The following is a 16,496-nucleotide window of genomic DNA, read 5'->3' as shown; positions in this document are numbered from 1 at the left end:
GTTTCTATTTTCAGTATTTATATTTTCATTCTGCTTTACTATGGGATTTTTTTTAATTTATTAAGTCTCAATGAATTTCCAAGCTACAAAGTTATTCATGATGGAGCCTTGGGTGTACAATGTCCCAACACCAATTCCTTGAGCAGTGCCCACTTCCTTCTATCAATGTCCCCTGTTTCCCTCCCATGTGCCAGCCGGCCTCCATGGCAGGCTCTCTTTCTCGTCCTTTTAGTCACCCTGGCTTACATCCTGTTACTGATAGGGCATCATTCACAATAGCACTTCAGGCTCACATAGCAACAAACAGCTCATTAAATCCTTGATGACTTTAACAACACCACTGTGACATGTAACAATTTTCACAAAGCACGTGCCCGCGGCCTCTCAGCGGCCAACCCAGGTTTGATTCCTCTGTCCCTCTCAGAAACCCCGGCAAGCTACCAAGAGTATTCCGCCTGCACGGCAAAGCCTGGCAAGCTCCCCATGGTGTATTCAATGTGCCAAAAACAGTAACAACAAGTCTCACAATGGAGATGTTACTGGTGCCTGCTCGAGCAAATCGATGAACAACTGGATAATAGTGCGACAGTACAGTGCACTGCATTCTTTTACTGAACTATTTTTGATAATCCCACTTACCATTTTATTGTAACAAACAATATTAAATGAATTATTTTGTGTCTGCCAAGGGGCAGGCTTGTGGGGGGCGCGGTAGGGAAGACTGGGACAATGGTGAAGAGAAGATCACACTGGCGGTGGGACTTGTGTTGGAACACTGAATACTGGAAACAACTATATGATGAACAACTTTGTAAACCACAGTGCTTAAATGTTTTTTTAATAGATTGTTAAAATGACTATCTTAGCTGAGCTATTATATAGATTAAATGCAATCCCCATCCAAATTCAGATGAGATTCTTCAAGGACCTAGAAAAGTCAATAATAAAGTTGGTAAGGAATCAAAATAACCAAAATTATACTGAAAATAATAAGAAATTTGGTGTACATTACCAATTTAGAGCTGTATATTGATTCTATACAGCATGATACGACATGATACTGGAATAAAGAGAGCATCTCTGATCAAAGGGTCAGAATCAAATACCCAAGAACAAAACCTCATACACATGGGCAGTTAATTTATGATACAGCAGCTGAGAACATGAAATGGAGTAAAGATAGCCTCTTCAACAAACAGTGCTGGAGAAACTGGATAGTCATATGTAAAACATTAAAACTGGATTCATATCTAAGACCTTACACAAATGTCAATTCAAAATGGATTATAGACCTTGAGATCTGACCAACTACTAGAAAGTATGTTGAGGAAAATATAGGTAGAATACTCCAAGATTTGGACCTCGAAGGTGTCTTCAGTGATATAAAACCACTGGCAAAGGCAACAGAATCAAAATTAAAATAGGGCACATCAAATTAAAGAGTTTCTTCGTGACAAAGGTAGGGGAAAAAAGGCTAAACTGGGACAGCTAATTTAATGGGGTTGGGAGGGTAAATATTTGCATTAAACATATTGATAAAAGGTTGATATCCAGAATACCAAAGTACTCACAAAGATCAACCCAAAACCTTATTTTAAAATCATATTTTAAAAAGGGAGTGGAAATGAACAGACACTTCTCAGAAGACAGGCAGATGGCTAGTAGACACTTGAAAAAATGTTCTGCATCATTTATCATTAGGGAAATCCAAATCAAGACAAGGAGATATCATCTTGCACCTGTGAGAATGGCACACATCAAAAATAGTGGAAACAATTTGTGTTTGTGGGTGTGGTGAAAAAGGAACTCTCAGCCATTGCTGGTTGGAATATTGGAATATTGTCCGGTTCAACCCCTATGGAAAACAGTATGGGGAGTTCTCAGTAAACTTAGAATTGAGCTGAAATATGACCCAGCAATTTCACTTGTGGGCATTTATCCCCAGAATAGCAACAACAACAAAAAAAGTGTTCAAAAGGACAGATGAACACCATTATTCATTGCTGCACTTAGAACAATAGTCAAGATATTAAATCAACCTACATGTCCAATGACAGATGAATAGTGTGAAGATGTAATATATACATAATGGAATACTATGCAGCTGCAAGAAATAATAAAATCATGCAATCTGCTGCTATCTGGTTGGAACTGAAAGATACCTTATTTAGTGAAGTAAGCGGGAAGAAAGAAACATAGGATAATCTCACTTATCTGTGGTAAATAGAATAACCGGATGAGGAAATTACTGTTAAGGGGCGATGCCTAGATCACCCTTGACCCCAGGTAATAGGGAGGAGAAGGAGAGAGAGGAAGAAAAAAATAAAGTGGGGAAGGAAGAATGACAGAAGGACAGAAATCAAAAAGGGGAAGGAAGATGATGAGAAAGGTGGGTCGTGGGTTTGGTCATACCAATGATGTGGGAGAGTGTCGTAGCTGCATATTCAAAGCTCAGAGTCAACAATACTGAAAACATGAGATCTAAACTGCAACCACTGAACTTTATAATGTGTCTATCAAGGTGGCAGGAGGTGGTAGGCATGGGAGGAGGGGCAGGACGGAGCATGGGAACACTGGAAGCTGATGCTGGTGGTGGGATTGGTGTTGAAACAACATATGTCTAAACTTAACTATCAACAACTTTAAAACTCATGGCTCTTTGGCCTCACGTGCTGGGGGGAAAGGCAGTTGGGATGGAGATGGGACCACTAAGTAAATGACGGTTGGAGAGATCACTCAGGATGGGAGATGTGCACTGAAAGCAGACTAAGAACGGAACATGATGACCTCTTAGTATCTGTATTGCAAACCGTCATGCCCAAAAATAGAGAGAGAGTAAGAAGGAAGGTGGCTGCCGCAGAGACAGGGGGTGGGATGGGTGGGGGTGGCGGGACAGATACTGGAGACATTGGTGGTGGAAAATGCGCACTGGTGGAGGGATGGGTGCTCGGTCATTGTATGACTGAAACTTAATCATGAAAGTTTGCAACTATCTCACAGTGATTCAATTAAAAAAAAAACTCACCGGCCTTAAATTTTAAGATAACAAAGAAAACAAGCCTCAGACCTTCTTTCTGTTCCCAATAAAGGTTCTCTCATATGTTTGTGTGAGGTGTCCTAGTTTTCTACTCGCTCTTTGACACATTAAGATGTTATTCTGGGGCTGGAGTGATAGCACCGTGTGTAGGACGTTTGCCTTGCACTTAGCGGACCCAGATTTGAATCCCAGCATCCCATATGGTCCCCTGAGCACCGCCAGGAGTAACTCATGAGTGCAGAGCCAGGAGTAACCCCTGTGCATCACCGGGTGTGACCCAAAAAGAAAAAAAAAGATGTTATTCAAGTTTTCCTACAGTTTATTCCAATTCCTTGAACAGGTCTAAGCTAATTCTAGTCATTCACTCATTCTACAGGCGTCCTGGTCTCTTGCACGTATATGGGTAGCATCCTGCAAACAGCGCTGTATGTCTAGCTGCAAACAGACACTTCTCCGGTCAGGCTCCTCAGTAATGTGAGCTCTGCATCGGGTGAGCATCGCTGTTCCTGTGGTTATCCTCAGCACACACTAGCTGAGATGTGCAGCTGCTGCTTAGCACCAAGTGTGAGGTCTGGGGAGGAAGTTTTCTTCTGAGAGGTTTTCTTCCATGGTAGAATTTGTACAAGCTGGCCTTGTCCTCTTAGATGCAGAAAGGGGTTTAGTCCCAGACTCTTGGCTCTGCTAAGGCAGTGCCACGAGTTTGTTATGTGAAATGGAAGAGTATGGGGAGCAAGAAAACTCTTTTTTTTTTCTTGAAGAGTAACAGCTTTTATTTTACCATCATGCATATAAGAAAAACAACGATGCCAATGGTGCATTTCAAATTCGACCAAAATTTCACAAGTATTTATGGGATAGGAAAAGAAGTGTTAATTACTGAATTGTCACAATAGCAAATCATCAAGTCAGTAATGAAGACACCCCTTTTCTGTGAACCTACAGAAAAGGTTTTTGTTGGTTTCTCTCTTCTTTCCCAAGAAGACAACAGTCTCAGATTCTTCAGGATCTGGCAAGAACAAGTCGTTCAAATTATATTTTCGAGCATAGAGTTTTAACAGAAACAGAAACAAGTTAAAATCTGTCATGAATATGCATTTGTCTCTATATCGTAAAAGAAAATAAGTTTTTTTTAATGTGGGAGCAAGAAATTCTTGGGCCTGTTGGTTACCTTCAATCTTGGTCATGTCCTGTGTGCCTTCCCCTTGAAAGAGTAACTCCGCCTCAGTGTCAGGTTTTTCCCTATAGTGTGGTGTGTGTGTGTGTGTGTGTGTGTGTGTGTGTGTGTGTGTGTGTGTGTGTGTTCCCAGTAAATAGAATTGCTTTCTACCTGCATGGCAGAACCAGGCCGTATACCAGTATGAGATCTTTGTCTTTGGCGCCAGAGGGTTGAGCCTCTATTTATTCTATTCTTTCCCCAATAACAGGTCTGGGATCACTGATGTCGGGGCTTCCTGCAGCTCTGTTGCCGTCTGCTTCTTGCTGTGGGGCTTGTGGTTACGTGCAAGAGTGGTCTGTGTTTCCCCAGCTACAAGAAAGCGGTGCTTCTTCCCTGTCCTGGACTCACTGTAGTTCTCACAAATCAAAAGAAAGAGGTATATGCATCCCTTCCCCAAGAGAAGAAATATTTGTATGACCTTGGCCCGAACGTTTTAAGGGTTTTCTGGTTCCTGGGAGCAGGGGGTGCCCTGGTTTCTCCCTCTCGAAGCTTTGGTCAAGTGAGAAATGAATAGGAAACTGTTGAGGTTTCACATCTCCGTATCACTAAGGGAGTCCCCACCCACCTCTCCGCCTCCCAGTCTTCTGACCTGTCCTGCAGCTCAGAGGTTGAGGCTTCACAGTGCCCTGACAATGTACACCGAGCCTTTCACTGTGTTGGCGGCTGAAGAGCTGGTAGGGCAGGCAGGGCTTGCATGCAGCCTACCCACGGTCGATCCCTGGCACCCACTGTGAGCACCAACAGAAGTGATCCCTGAGCGCAGAACCATGAGGAAGCCCTGAATACCACTGGGTTTGCCACCCCCGCCCCCAACAAATAAAAGAGTGTGTTCAAATTTTCCACTATCTCTGTCTTATCAACTCGATAGCACCCACTCTTCCTTTTCTGTCAGAAGTGAAACCACTTGTGGTTCCCAGCTCACCTCAGAGGTGCACCTGCCCCCTTTGGACATCACTCGACTTGGTTGCTTGTAACCTCAGCACTCTGATGTGCTCAGATCAAGTTAAGATTTTGTTGATTACTTCGTGTCACTCCTGCCTCTTTAAAACTGCTCTGCAAGGCCCTAGCAGGTCTCCCATTGTGACTGTGTTTCTGACTGTTTTTTCCCCTCTGTCTGTTCATATTTGTTTTATGCTCCAATGCACATCCTACGTTAGTTTTTATGCATTAACAAGTGTCATACCTTCTTAATAAATTGATCCCTTGATCATTACATAATGTCCATCCTCTGCTCTATTCTGGAAATGTAAATAACTTACTGTAATAGCCAGAGCTCAGTTTTTAAAAGTGGAATATGCATTTGATGAGGTGTAAAGTAGAAGGCAACTAATCTCAATCAAAAAAGTATATGTTAGCACACAGACTCAACTTTCACCAACATGTTAATAATCTCTTATACAAGAGCTTAATATCTCCAGAGTGAGATACAACAATCCTCACACACCTAACTCTAAAGTAACTTTTTTGAATAATTTTTCAGCAGATTATTCATAACAAGCAATACAAAAAAGCACACTGTATAGTCCACCAAGCACTGCCAGGAGTGATTCCTGAGAGCAGAGCTAGAAGTAACCTCTGAGCATCTCTGGGTGTGGCCCCAAAACCAACAAATAAAATAAAATTTGGTTAGAACTGAGGATGTTTGAATAAATAAGGTGGAATAACTGGGGAAAATAAATCTAAGCCAAATAATTAGATCTTGTTTCTCACCTAATAATGTTTCTGATGTGATTGATTAAGCAAATGCCATTACTACACATCTCAAGGGAATAGAAGTGAGAGTCCATAAGAAAATTCACAAGCATATGGGCTATGTATTGATAACAAAGAAGCTAAGAGATACGATGGAGAAAGGAAAGTCTCTTTAACAAATGGCTTTAGGAAACCTGGATGGCCACGTGCAGAAGTAAACTAGATCATTCTCTCATACCATATACAAAGAGATGCATTCAAACACAGGAAGCGCCTAGGGCTGTTACCTCTTTATTTTCTCGTTCTCCTGGTTTGTACTTCCTTTTCACTCAACCATGAAAATCTGTCTCAATCAGCCTGGAACATGGCTGCAAAGAAAGTGCTTTTTCTAAGGCAGAAGTAGTTGAGGGTCACTTGTTAAACCATATGTTTTCCCCCAGGCACTGGGGTAGGGAAATGCAGAAAACAAATAAAGTGGGAATAGACCTGAGAATAGGCAGAGAGAACTATGGATGTGATGGAACAGGAAGTAGGACATAACCCAGCTGTTTTGGGGTACATTTTCCTATCACTTCTCCATTACCTGTGGACAGTGTAGCTTCTCAATGGTTCTGAACATGTTAAGCTCTCTCCGAAGGAAGGCAGGAAACCTGGACCTTTGATGTGGGACAGGACTGGAATTATAAAGGGATAATCCTCCTGCCCCTCCTCCGACCAAGAATGGATCAAACTGAATTTTCTGTCCTACTGTGGGATCCCAGTGAAGATGAACAGGCAGAACCTGTTGCTCCATGAGAAAGGAGTGTACCTGAATGTGATCCATATTATAAACCTTCATCCTAAAAGCAGATTCTATTGGAAATACAGGACTTAGTCAGAAAGCATGACTCATCTGAAGATACAAAGAGCAATTTCTTTCACTAGAGGAAGAAATTCTAAGGCACCAAAATCTCATATTCTTGATCAAAAAGAGTAAGTATGCTTAGGCTACATATAAAAATTGGGCTCAGGGGCTGGAGCGATAGCACAGAGGGTAGGGGTTAGCCTTGCACGCAGTCAACCGGGGTTCGATTCCCAGCATCCCATATGGTCCCCCCAGTACCGCCAGGAGTAATTCTGGCATTAGTGAGTGCATGAGCCAGGAGTAACCCCTGTGCATCGCCAGGTATAACCCAAAAGAGAAAAAAAAGCGGGGGGGACTCAGAGGAGGTGAATCTGCAGAGGTATTTTGAGCTAAGTCATAAAGGAAAAAGCAAATTTCCCCTTTTAGGTTACGAAAGTATCTACGTTCTGGCACCAACGGCTGAGTGCTGGCTGAGCTGACCACAGGAGCTGTGGGGACCAGAGTGCAACATGCAGTTAATCGATTATCTTCTAATGAATTGATCTTTAATTTGCCTTTTCTTGCATCAGAAATAGTTTCTGCTTCAAAGATGACAGACTCATAGTCTAATAATGTTTTTCTTATTCTTCCAGAGTGTTAGAAATTCTGTTTGATTTCACTGTAAATTTACCCTCTTTTGACTTCTTCCCCTCCTTCGGGTAGCCCTACAACTAAACTCTAAAACACCCCAGTTTTCTTTCTTTTCTCTTTGCAGCAGTGACATTTTATTTGGAAACAAACGAATGAGTCACAATTATGAAAATACCCTAACTAAACTCACACGTGAGACAAATAAAAAATGAGAAACTAAACCTTTAATAATCATTCTGTCCATACTTCAGAAAATGGGACCTGGATATAACATTATTTCTAAATCTAGATTTTAAAAAATAGGGATCATGCGGCTGGGGCAATAACACAGCGGGTAGGGCATTTGCCTTGCACGTGGCCGACCCAGGTTCGATTCCCAGCATACTATATGGTCCCTGAGCACTGCCAGGGATCATTCCTGAGTGCAGAGCCAGGAGTGACCCCTGTGCATTGCTGGGTGTGACCCAAAAAGCAATCAATCAATCAATCAATAGGGATTTGTTGAACCATTTGTGTTTTACCACATTATATTTTTTTTAAGAGTAAGAATTTGCCTTGATCATATTTTTGCATATTTCTTCTTTTACCCCAATCTTTGGTACCTGGAAAATAATAATCTCTGGGTTCAGGCTAACAGATATGACCCCTCAGCTAAGATAATATCCCAGGAAAAGGGAGGAGCGTCAGTTCAAAGCCTAGACAAGTATATAGTTCTGACTCCCTTTTCAATGACACACACCAGTGATTTCAGCTTAATTAATTTACAATTGCATTATCCCATGCTCACTCTTTTCCTTCTAGCATCTTCTTGGCCTACCTCACTGACCAGTCATTGATTGAAGCTCTGAAAATGTCACTAGACATTGCTTTGTGAAAACATATTCAAATCATACTAAAATACAAACTAATCAGGTACCACATGATTAGTTTGTGTTAAACCAACTGTTTGAGTTACTATGAGATAATTAAAAGTATAAAAGTTATTACATTGGTGAAGGGATTTGTGTTGAAACATTATATGACTGAGACCCAATCATGAACAACTTTGTAATTGTGTATCCAAATAAAATTGTATCCAACGGTGATTCAATTAAAAAACTTAGATAGAAAAAAAAATGTTAAGAGACATTACAAAATGCTCTATGAAAATTAGAACCTAAACTAGAATCTAAAAATAGACTCGGATACTTCCTGAGAGGTTTTAGGTCTAGTCCCGCAGAGAACGAGAAGTGGAAAGTAGAAGTAGAAAGAGATGTAGCTCGGGCTCCCTAAAGTACCTGAATTAAAACCTCACAGGAAGTCTCAACAGCCCGAGAGCAAAGGACGCATCTCTGAGCGGCTGGGAGACCCCTCGAAGGCTCGAAGTCTCCTCTCCTTCCTCACTTCCATGCAAGCCCCCAAAATAAGGTAAAAGATGATTTTTTTTTTTGGCTTTTTGGGTCACACCTGGCTCTGCACTCAGGAATTACCCCTGGCGATGCTCAGGGGCCATATGGGACTCTGGGAATCGAACCCGGGTCAGCCGCATGCAAGGCAAACACCCTACCTGCTGTGCTATTGCTCCAGCCCCAAAAGATGATTTTTTTAATAACATAACCAAGCTCCAGGAAGTGCGCAGCTGTGAATGAGCTCTTATAGCATAGTTCTCCCTCTTGGAGAACCTGGCAAGCTACTGAGAGTTCCCTGCCTGCATAGGAGAGCCTAGCAAGCTCACCATGGCATATTCATATGCCAAACACAGTAACAATTATGGGTCTCATTCCCCTGACCCTGAAAGATCCTCCAATGTGGCACCGTTGGAAAGGACGAGTAAATTGAGGCTGCTAAAATCTCAGGGCTAGGACGAATGGAGATGCTACTGCCCTGCTCGAGCACATCGATGATCAACGGGATGATAGTGATAGTGATAGATTCAAAAAAATTTTTTTTAATTTTATTGAATCACTGTGAGATAGTTACAAGCTTTCATGTTTGGATTACAATCACACAATGATCAAGCACCCATCCCTCCACCAGTGCACATTCCCTAACACCAATACCCCCTTTCCCAGCCTTCCCCTGGTTCCAAGGCAGACAATATTTACACTTCCATGCAAGTCCCAGAAATGAAATTAAAGATATTTTTTAATAACATGGGCCCAAGAATTATCCTTCAATCCTTGGCTTAGTCCTTGGACTTGAGCAATAGCACAGCAGGTAGGGCATTTGCCTTGCACGTGGCCAATCCAGGTTCGATTCCTCTGTCCCTCTCAGACAGCCCAGCAAGTTACTGAGAGTATCCTGCCCACAACCAGAGCCTGGTAAGCTTTCCGTGGTGTATTCGATATGCCAAAAACAATAACAAGTCTCACAATGGAGACGTTACTGGTGCCCGCTCAAGCAAAATCAATGAACAATGGGCTGACAGTGCTGACAGTACCTTGGCTTAAATTTGGCCTCTTGGAACCTGCACGGCTTGATTAGAATAAAAAATAGCCAGTATGGTACCCTAAGTACCACCAGGACTGATTTCTGAGCACAGGGCTTGCTATACCCTGAACACTGGTGGGTGCAACAACAACAACAACAAAAAGCAACAAAATAATGAAGTCGGTCCCTTGAATATGGATTCTCTTAGTATGTTTATGTAAAAAAATATTCACCTGGAATTCTAATACTCCTTCTTGCTAACACACTGATTTCCAGAGAAGGAAGGGAAAACCTTATGAAAGCCATGCTAGTTGAATTCATCTCAGCACCACAATCCAAACGTTGGTAAACTCAAACAAGCCGCTTTTCAGTAACAATATCTATAACGTTACCTAATTTCTGTTCATCTATGTCAATCACTCCCCAGCCTTCTCTCCTTCCCCCAGCCTGCTCTCCTCCCATTTTCTAGGTCCGTGTAGTTGTTTTGTTTTCTTAAATTCCATCTACCAGTGAGATTTCAGTTTCATTTTTTTTCATCTGATTTATTTCATTTAACACCATTCCCCTCAAAGTTCATCCCTATTGTCACCAAATGGCAAAATTGCCACTTTTTTAAAACACCATTCTCTGAGCAAGTGGGGTGTGGCCCCAAAACCCAAAAACCAAAAATAAAACCACTACCATGGTTACGTTCCATCAGCACACACACACACACACACACACACACACACATTCTTGTTTTGTTTTGTTTTGTTTTGTTTTAATCTTTTGGTTTAGAGGCCACACCCTACGGTGTTTAGGGGCTACTCCTGCCCTGTGCTCAGGACCGACCCTGGTAGAACTCAGGAGACAATCCCAAGTAGGGTTAGCCAAGAAAGCGTTATCTTCCCTAAACTGTCTCTCCAGTCACATTATTATTTATTCAACCACCCATCCATGGATGGATGCTCAGATTGTTTCTTGATCTTGGTGTTTCCAAGTCCAGTTCTTTAATTACTATTACATGTCAGAAACATTTTTTGTATAACAACTGTTTTTGTAAAAATAATTTCTAACCTTTTATGTTTTCCAGTTGTTGCCTAATATATTTAATTCCTTCAATATTGTTAGTCATAAGGCTTATCTCAATATTAGGCAATTCAAATAATGTTGAGGTAAAAAGCTAAGTGTAAAGCATTTCCTTCACATATATTATTTTCTGAAGTAGAATCATGAAAACATTAGACAATAAAAAACAAAATTACTAACTCAAAAGTGCAGTCACATCAATACAAAAATTTATTTATATAACAATTGAATTAATACTAAAAAGAAGTTGATATTATTTTACTGGTGCTATATTACTATATTTTTACTAATAAACCTTTTGAAAAGTCTTTAAGCTTTTTTTCACTAAATAATTGTCATTTAGGTTATATGTTTACTATAGTACTAATTTTTTGTTAACCTGAAATAATACCAGTGTGTCAAATAATGGTTTCTTTTTCCCTCCTAGGAGAAATAAGAAGTGGCATAGATATAAGCTAGATATAGACTTTTATCTATATCTAGCTATAAGTCTGGGGTGGTGAGGAGGGTGCTGGTGGACATTTATGGATGTACCCAATGACCACACCCCCCAGGGACTCCTTCTTATCTTCAATATTCAAATATATCATGAATTTGCAACTTGGTTTGTGTTGTATTGCCATCTGGTGGCTTCTGTGAAAATTACAAATCCAAGGTTTAAGCACAAGGACTAGGAAGGAAAGGAAACAAGGACTAAGAAGGAAAGAAAGAGTAGAATTAAGAAGCAGCATTTGTTTTTGTGCCTTGGGGTAGATACAAAGAAGTGGAACTGCTAAGTGTCAAAGTCATTCAGTCAAGAAATAAACGCAGACCACTACTGCACTCAGCACAACAGTTAGGATGTGGAATCAGCTTAGGTGTCCAACATCAGGCAAGTGGATAATCAAAAAATGATTTATATATATACACAATGGAATACTATACAGCTGCAAGTAAGGATGTAATGATGCATTTGTGCTGCAACTTGGATGGAACTGGAGGATTTTTTAAGTCAAGTAGTCAGAAGATAAAGGACAAACACTTGATGCTCTCACCTATCTGTGGTATAAGAAGAATAACAGAGGGAGGGAATGCATGGTATCAAAGTGGAGGTGTAATGTGCATATTACACTTGACCCTAGATAATAGAAAGGATAGGGACAGGGAAGAAAGAATCCAAACACAGGGGCTGGGGGAGTGAGAAGAGGTGGACAGGAGATGACAGGGGTGTGGTCAGGCCCTTGGGCACATTGGTGGAGTAGAGGTGAGGTATAGGTGGATAATCTCAGCTGCAAAATAAACGACACCAGAAGCAGGAGACCCAAACTATAACATCCAAACTTTACAACGTGCTTGTCATAGAGGAAGGCTGGGGGGTGGGGTGGGATTGGGAGGGAACCTGGGGGCACTGGTGGGTGGATGTTGACACTGGTTGTGGGACTGGTGCTGGAACACTGTATGCCTGAAAGTCAACTATGAATGCAGTAACTCACAATGCCCTCGGAAGAAAGGAAGAAAAGAGAAAGAAAGAAAGAAAGAAAGAAAGAAAGAAAGAAAGAAAGAAAGAAAGAAAGAAAGAAAGAAAGAAAGAAAGAAAGAAAGAAAGAAAGAAAGAAAGAAAGAAAGAAGGGAGGGAGGGAGGGAGGGAGGGAGGGAGGGAGAGAGAGAGAGAGAGAGAGAGAGAGAGAGAGAGAGAGAAAGAAAGAAAGAAAGAAAGAAAGAAAGAAAGAAAGAAAGAAAGAAAGAAAGAAAGAAAGAAAGAAAGAAAGAAAGAAAGAAAGAAAGAAAGAAAGAAAGAAAGAAAGAAAGAAAGAAAGAAAGAAAGAAAGAAAGAAAGCCTAAATCTAAACAATAGCAATAAAACTTACGGGTCTCATGAGTCTTTCAAGAACTCTTGCAATTTGAATTTCTAAAAGTCTCTCTCTACATACACACACACACACACACACACACACACACATACGCACACACACATATAATAAAGCTTACAGACTGTTTCCAATGCTACTTGTTCCTTCAGACAGTCTGAATTTCTGGAGCAGCTCCTGCGCTGACTGTTCTATCCAGCACTGAAGGCAGACAGGAGTTTCAGCGCAAGGATTCTGAACACAAAACCAACTGACCATTACAAATTGGACTAAAGACTTGCAAGGGGAGAATAATAGTTACTAGCATGCATATAGTCTACGTTATTCTACACGCTGTATGCTAATGATGCAAGCCCCTCGACAATGACCCCCAATCATCATTCATACGTCCAGGGATTCTCCCCATTGTGTAATCTTCCCAGGAGTTCGGGCTAGTTTTCATCTTTTTTTCTTCCAATACTTCTTCTAGGAACAAACCATGACGGGAATAGTTCTAGGTAGAAGCCCAGCGGTCGGGAGCTGATGAGATCAATACTGTGACGAGCCTGTGGTTGACCCACAGCCTTTGGGGTGAGCTTTTGAACTTCATCAAGTTGTGGCATTGGACCCCAGTCCCACCACATCCTGAAGGAAGCTGTGTGAGCCAATTTCCAGGTTAGGTGGGTTCTTGCTGCTGTATGTGTGAGGTAAGGGAGGGACATTTGTTGCACAGAAATAAATAACTCTAGAGTAATGAGAACTGGAAACTTACTGAAATGTTTGAAAATTGATTTCAACTTAGTAACTCAAACTGTCTTCTACAAAATTAAACTGCAAGTGAATCTAATTACTTTGAATATCCAAAACACACATACACAAACTAACAAAAAATTACTACAAGAAACTAATGCCACTAAAATAGAACTAAACTACATTTAACTTGTTCTTTCTATCATTTTTATGTTTTTCCATGACTATAATTGTCCTTGCACTGTCCAGCAGCTACATACTACTTTGATAATTTGATAATTTTGGTACTTTCTCAGCCTTGCAGTAATTCAGGGAGGAAGGAAGGGAAAATCAAAACAATTCAGGAAGTGGTTTATCAGAACTGATTTTTAGTCAGAATTTGTCATTTTCCCACAGAGTTTTAACTTGAGCTATAAACCAGTATGTTAATGTTAACTTTTGTTTTGAGATTTAGCTTGATTTATTATTAGAATGAGACATTATAAATTCCCACTTATCACAAAGATACTGGATTTTTTAAATCTAAATCTCAAACTGATATATGTCTCAATCACATTTCATTATGTACAATGCTATCATTATTATACTGTCCCTGTCACTGTCACTGTCATCCCTTTGCTCATCGATTTGCTCGAGCAGGCACCAATAACATCTCCCTTTTGAGACTTGTTACTGTTTTGGGCATATTGAATACGGCACAGTGAGCTTGCCAAGCTCTGCCATGCAGATGAGATCATCTAGTTTATATGTTTTGCTAGATTCTGTTATGCATCATAACTTTTATTGCATTATTGAAACTTGGGGGCCATTTAGAAAATGTATAGCCAGAAAAAAAGAGCTATCAAAGACACTTGGCTAAAATCACCATCTTAAACCCTACGTTGAACTCTCTTTCCCCTCTTCTGTTTTCTCAATATAAACAATCACCTATTTTTATTTCTGCTTTTACTGTTCTATTTTTTTCTAATATAACTAAAACAAATATTCCTCCATATTTCATAAACTATATGTATATTTTATGAGGGAGGAAATTCATAGTTAGAAAGTGTATTAACTTACTTATCTTTAAAAAAAAAATAAAACCTGGCTGGAGCGATAGTACAGTGGGTAGGGCGTTTGCCTTGCACGCAGCCGACCGGGTTCGATTCCCAGCATCCCATATGGTCCCCTAGCACTGCCAGGAGTAATTCCTGAGTGCAAAGCCAGGAGTAACCCCTGTGCCTTGCCAGGTGTGACCCAAAAAGCAAAAAACAAAAACAAACAAACAAAAAAAACCCTAGCATATTCTTTCAGATCACAACTACTTATACCCACAAACTTTTTTCCTTTAGGTATCATTATGAACCTATAAAAACTTACAAAAATTTAATTTATTTTAATTAACTATTATTATGATTGCTCATGCCACAACTAACCAAATAAAAAGTTCCTTCAATTTACTCATATGTACTGTCTTAAATGTTTTATTATTTGCTGATAACAGTAACATATTCCTGCTTGAATATTAATTTTTTTCTTCCAACACAAAATCAACTAAACTTTAAAGAGCCTGATATTTTTCTTTCTTCCTTTAAAAACTTTTAATGACTCCCCCCATAGGCTAGTCACAACATTTTCTCATTATCTGGCCTCTGACCATTTTTTTATCTTCAGTTTCTGTCACTCTCCCCAAAAGCCACAATATCCTCCCACACCAGCCTTTTTTGTATATTCCATTCGCAAGAAGAGAAGCAACTGACCATATTTCCTTCTTTCGGTGTAGTGGGAGAAGCACTGCAGTAAACAACAAAAACAAAACTACAGTGTGTTCTTAGCATCGCCGGCCCCGGCGATACCATGCCTGGAGGAGAGCTGATCTTCTATAAATCATTTTTAATTAAAGGGAGAGTATATGCGTATGTGAAGCCAGATGGTAGAAATTAATTCATGAGGTGCATTGCAAGAGTGGTTCAAAGAAAGAAAATGTTAATTACCTACATCAAAACAAAATTACAGCGGCAGAAATTATTGGAGATAGCTGCAGTGCAATGTGGAACTCTGCTCCGGAAAAGACACTGAAAAGAGATGCACTGTGGGAGGAAATGAAATCAGACAGTTCACTGCACCATGGCTGGGATTCAAGAGCATCATGTGAAGTGAATAAGTTATAGGGAGAAGGACAAATAATGGGTGCTCTCACCCACCCGTGTCATAGAGAGAGACTGTCACTGTCATCCTGTTGCTCATCGATTTGCTCAAGCGGGCACCAGTAACGTCTCTCATTGTGAGACTTATTGTTTCTATTTTTGGCATATCAAATACACCACGGGTAGCTTGCCAGGCTCTGCCATGCTGTGCGGTCGAAATACTCTCGGTAGCTTGCCAGGCTCTCTGAGAGGGGCAGAGGAATCAAACACGGGTTGGCCACGTGCAAGGTGAACACCCTACCGCTGTGCTATCGCTCCAGCCCAGAGGAAAACAAAACAAGGAATAAGTAGTATCAAAACAATAACAAACCTTTGGCCTTGGATAACACCAAACAATGGGGAAAAGGGAGGCTGAGAATGAGGTGAGCTAGAAGTGACATAAGAACATTGGTAGTAAATCTTACAAACTTTGGTGGTAGCTGAGTGCTGTAACTTTGTACCCCAATACCATAAACCCTAACACTCTCATAACCATGTTATACCTAAAATATAATTTTATATTTTATATCTTTATGGAAACCTGCTATTCCTGTCATTTTCATTCTCAAGCTGCCCTTTTAATTTTTATACATGTAATTTTATATTTGTATGTGCATAAAATGACATGTAATACTAACATGTATGTATGTGCTATAAAATGACATGTAACACTAACATGTAGTTTATAATAAATTGTTATTCAAGTAAACATATGTTGACAAATAATGACTTCCTCTAGCATCTAGAACAGCATCTCAATAAATGACTATTGTATACAATTTTATTATTTACTAAATCATCACAGTGGAATTACATGATTAATGTAAGCATCCCCCAATGCCACTCACATAACATGACA

At 40.3% G+C, this 16,496-nt stretch overlaps 1 protein-coding gene across 1 annotated transcript in view; it reads right to left on the bottom strand.

Annotated features, from left to right (window-relative positions):
• The window catches only part of LOC129399165 (C-type lectin domain family 7 member A-like), a 32,488-nt gene extending 19,143 nt beyond the window's left edge, over positions 1-13,345 (bottom strand). The window contains exon 1 of the mRNA XM_055118460.1: positions 13,204-13,345. Within this exon, the coding sequence (XP_054974435.1) occupies positions 13,204-13,345 (142 nt within the window). The remainder of the gene's footprint in view (positions 1-13,203) is intronic.
• Between the last annotated feature and the right edge of the window lie 3,151 nt (positions 13,346-16,496).

This window comes from Sorex araneus, chromosome 10 (genome assembly GCF_027595985.1).
Source record: "Sorex araneus isolate mSorAra2 chromosome 10, mSorAra2.pri, whole genome shotgun sequence".
Lineage (NCBI taxonomy): Eukaryota > Metazoa > Chordata > Mammalia > Eulipotyphla > Soricidae > Sorex > Sorex araneus.
Note: the sequence above shows the minus strand (reverse complement) of the source record. Positions and strands in the feature narration are given on the sequence as shown.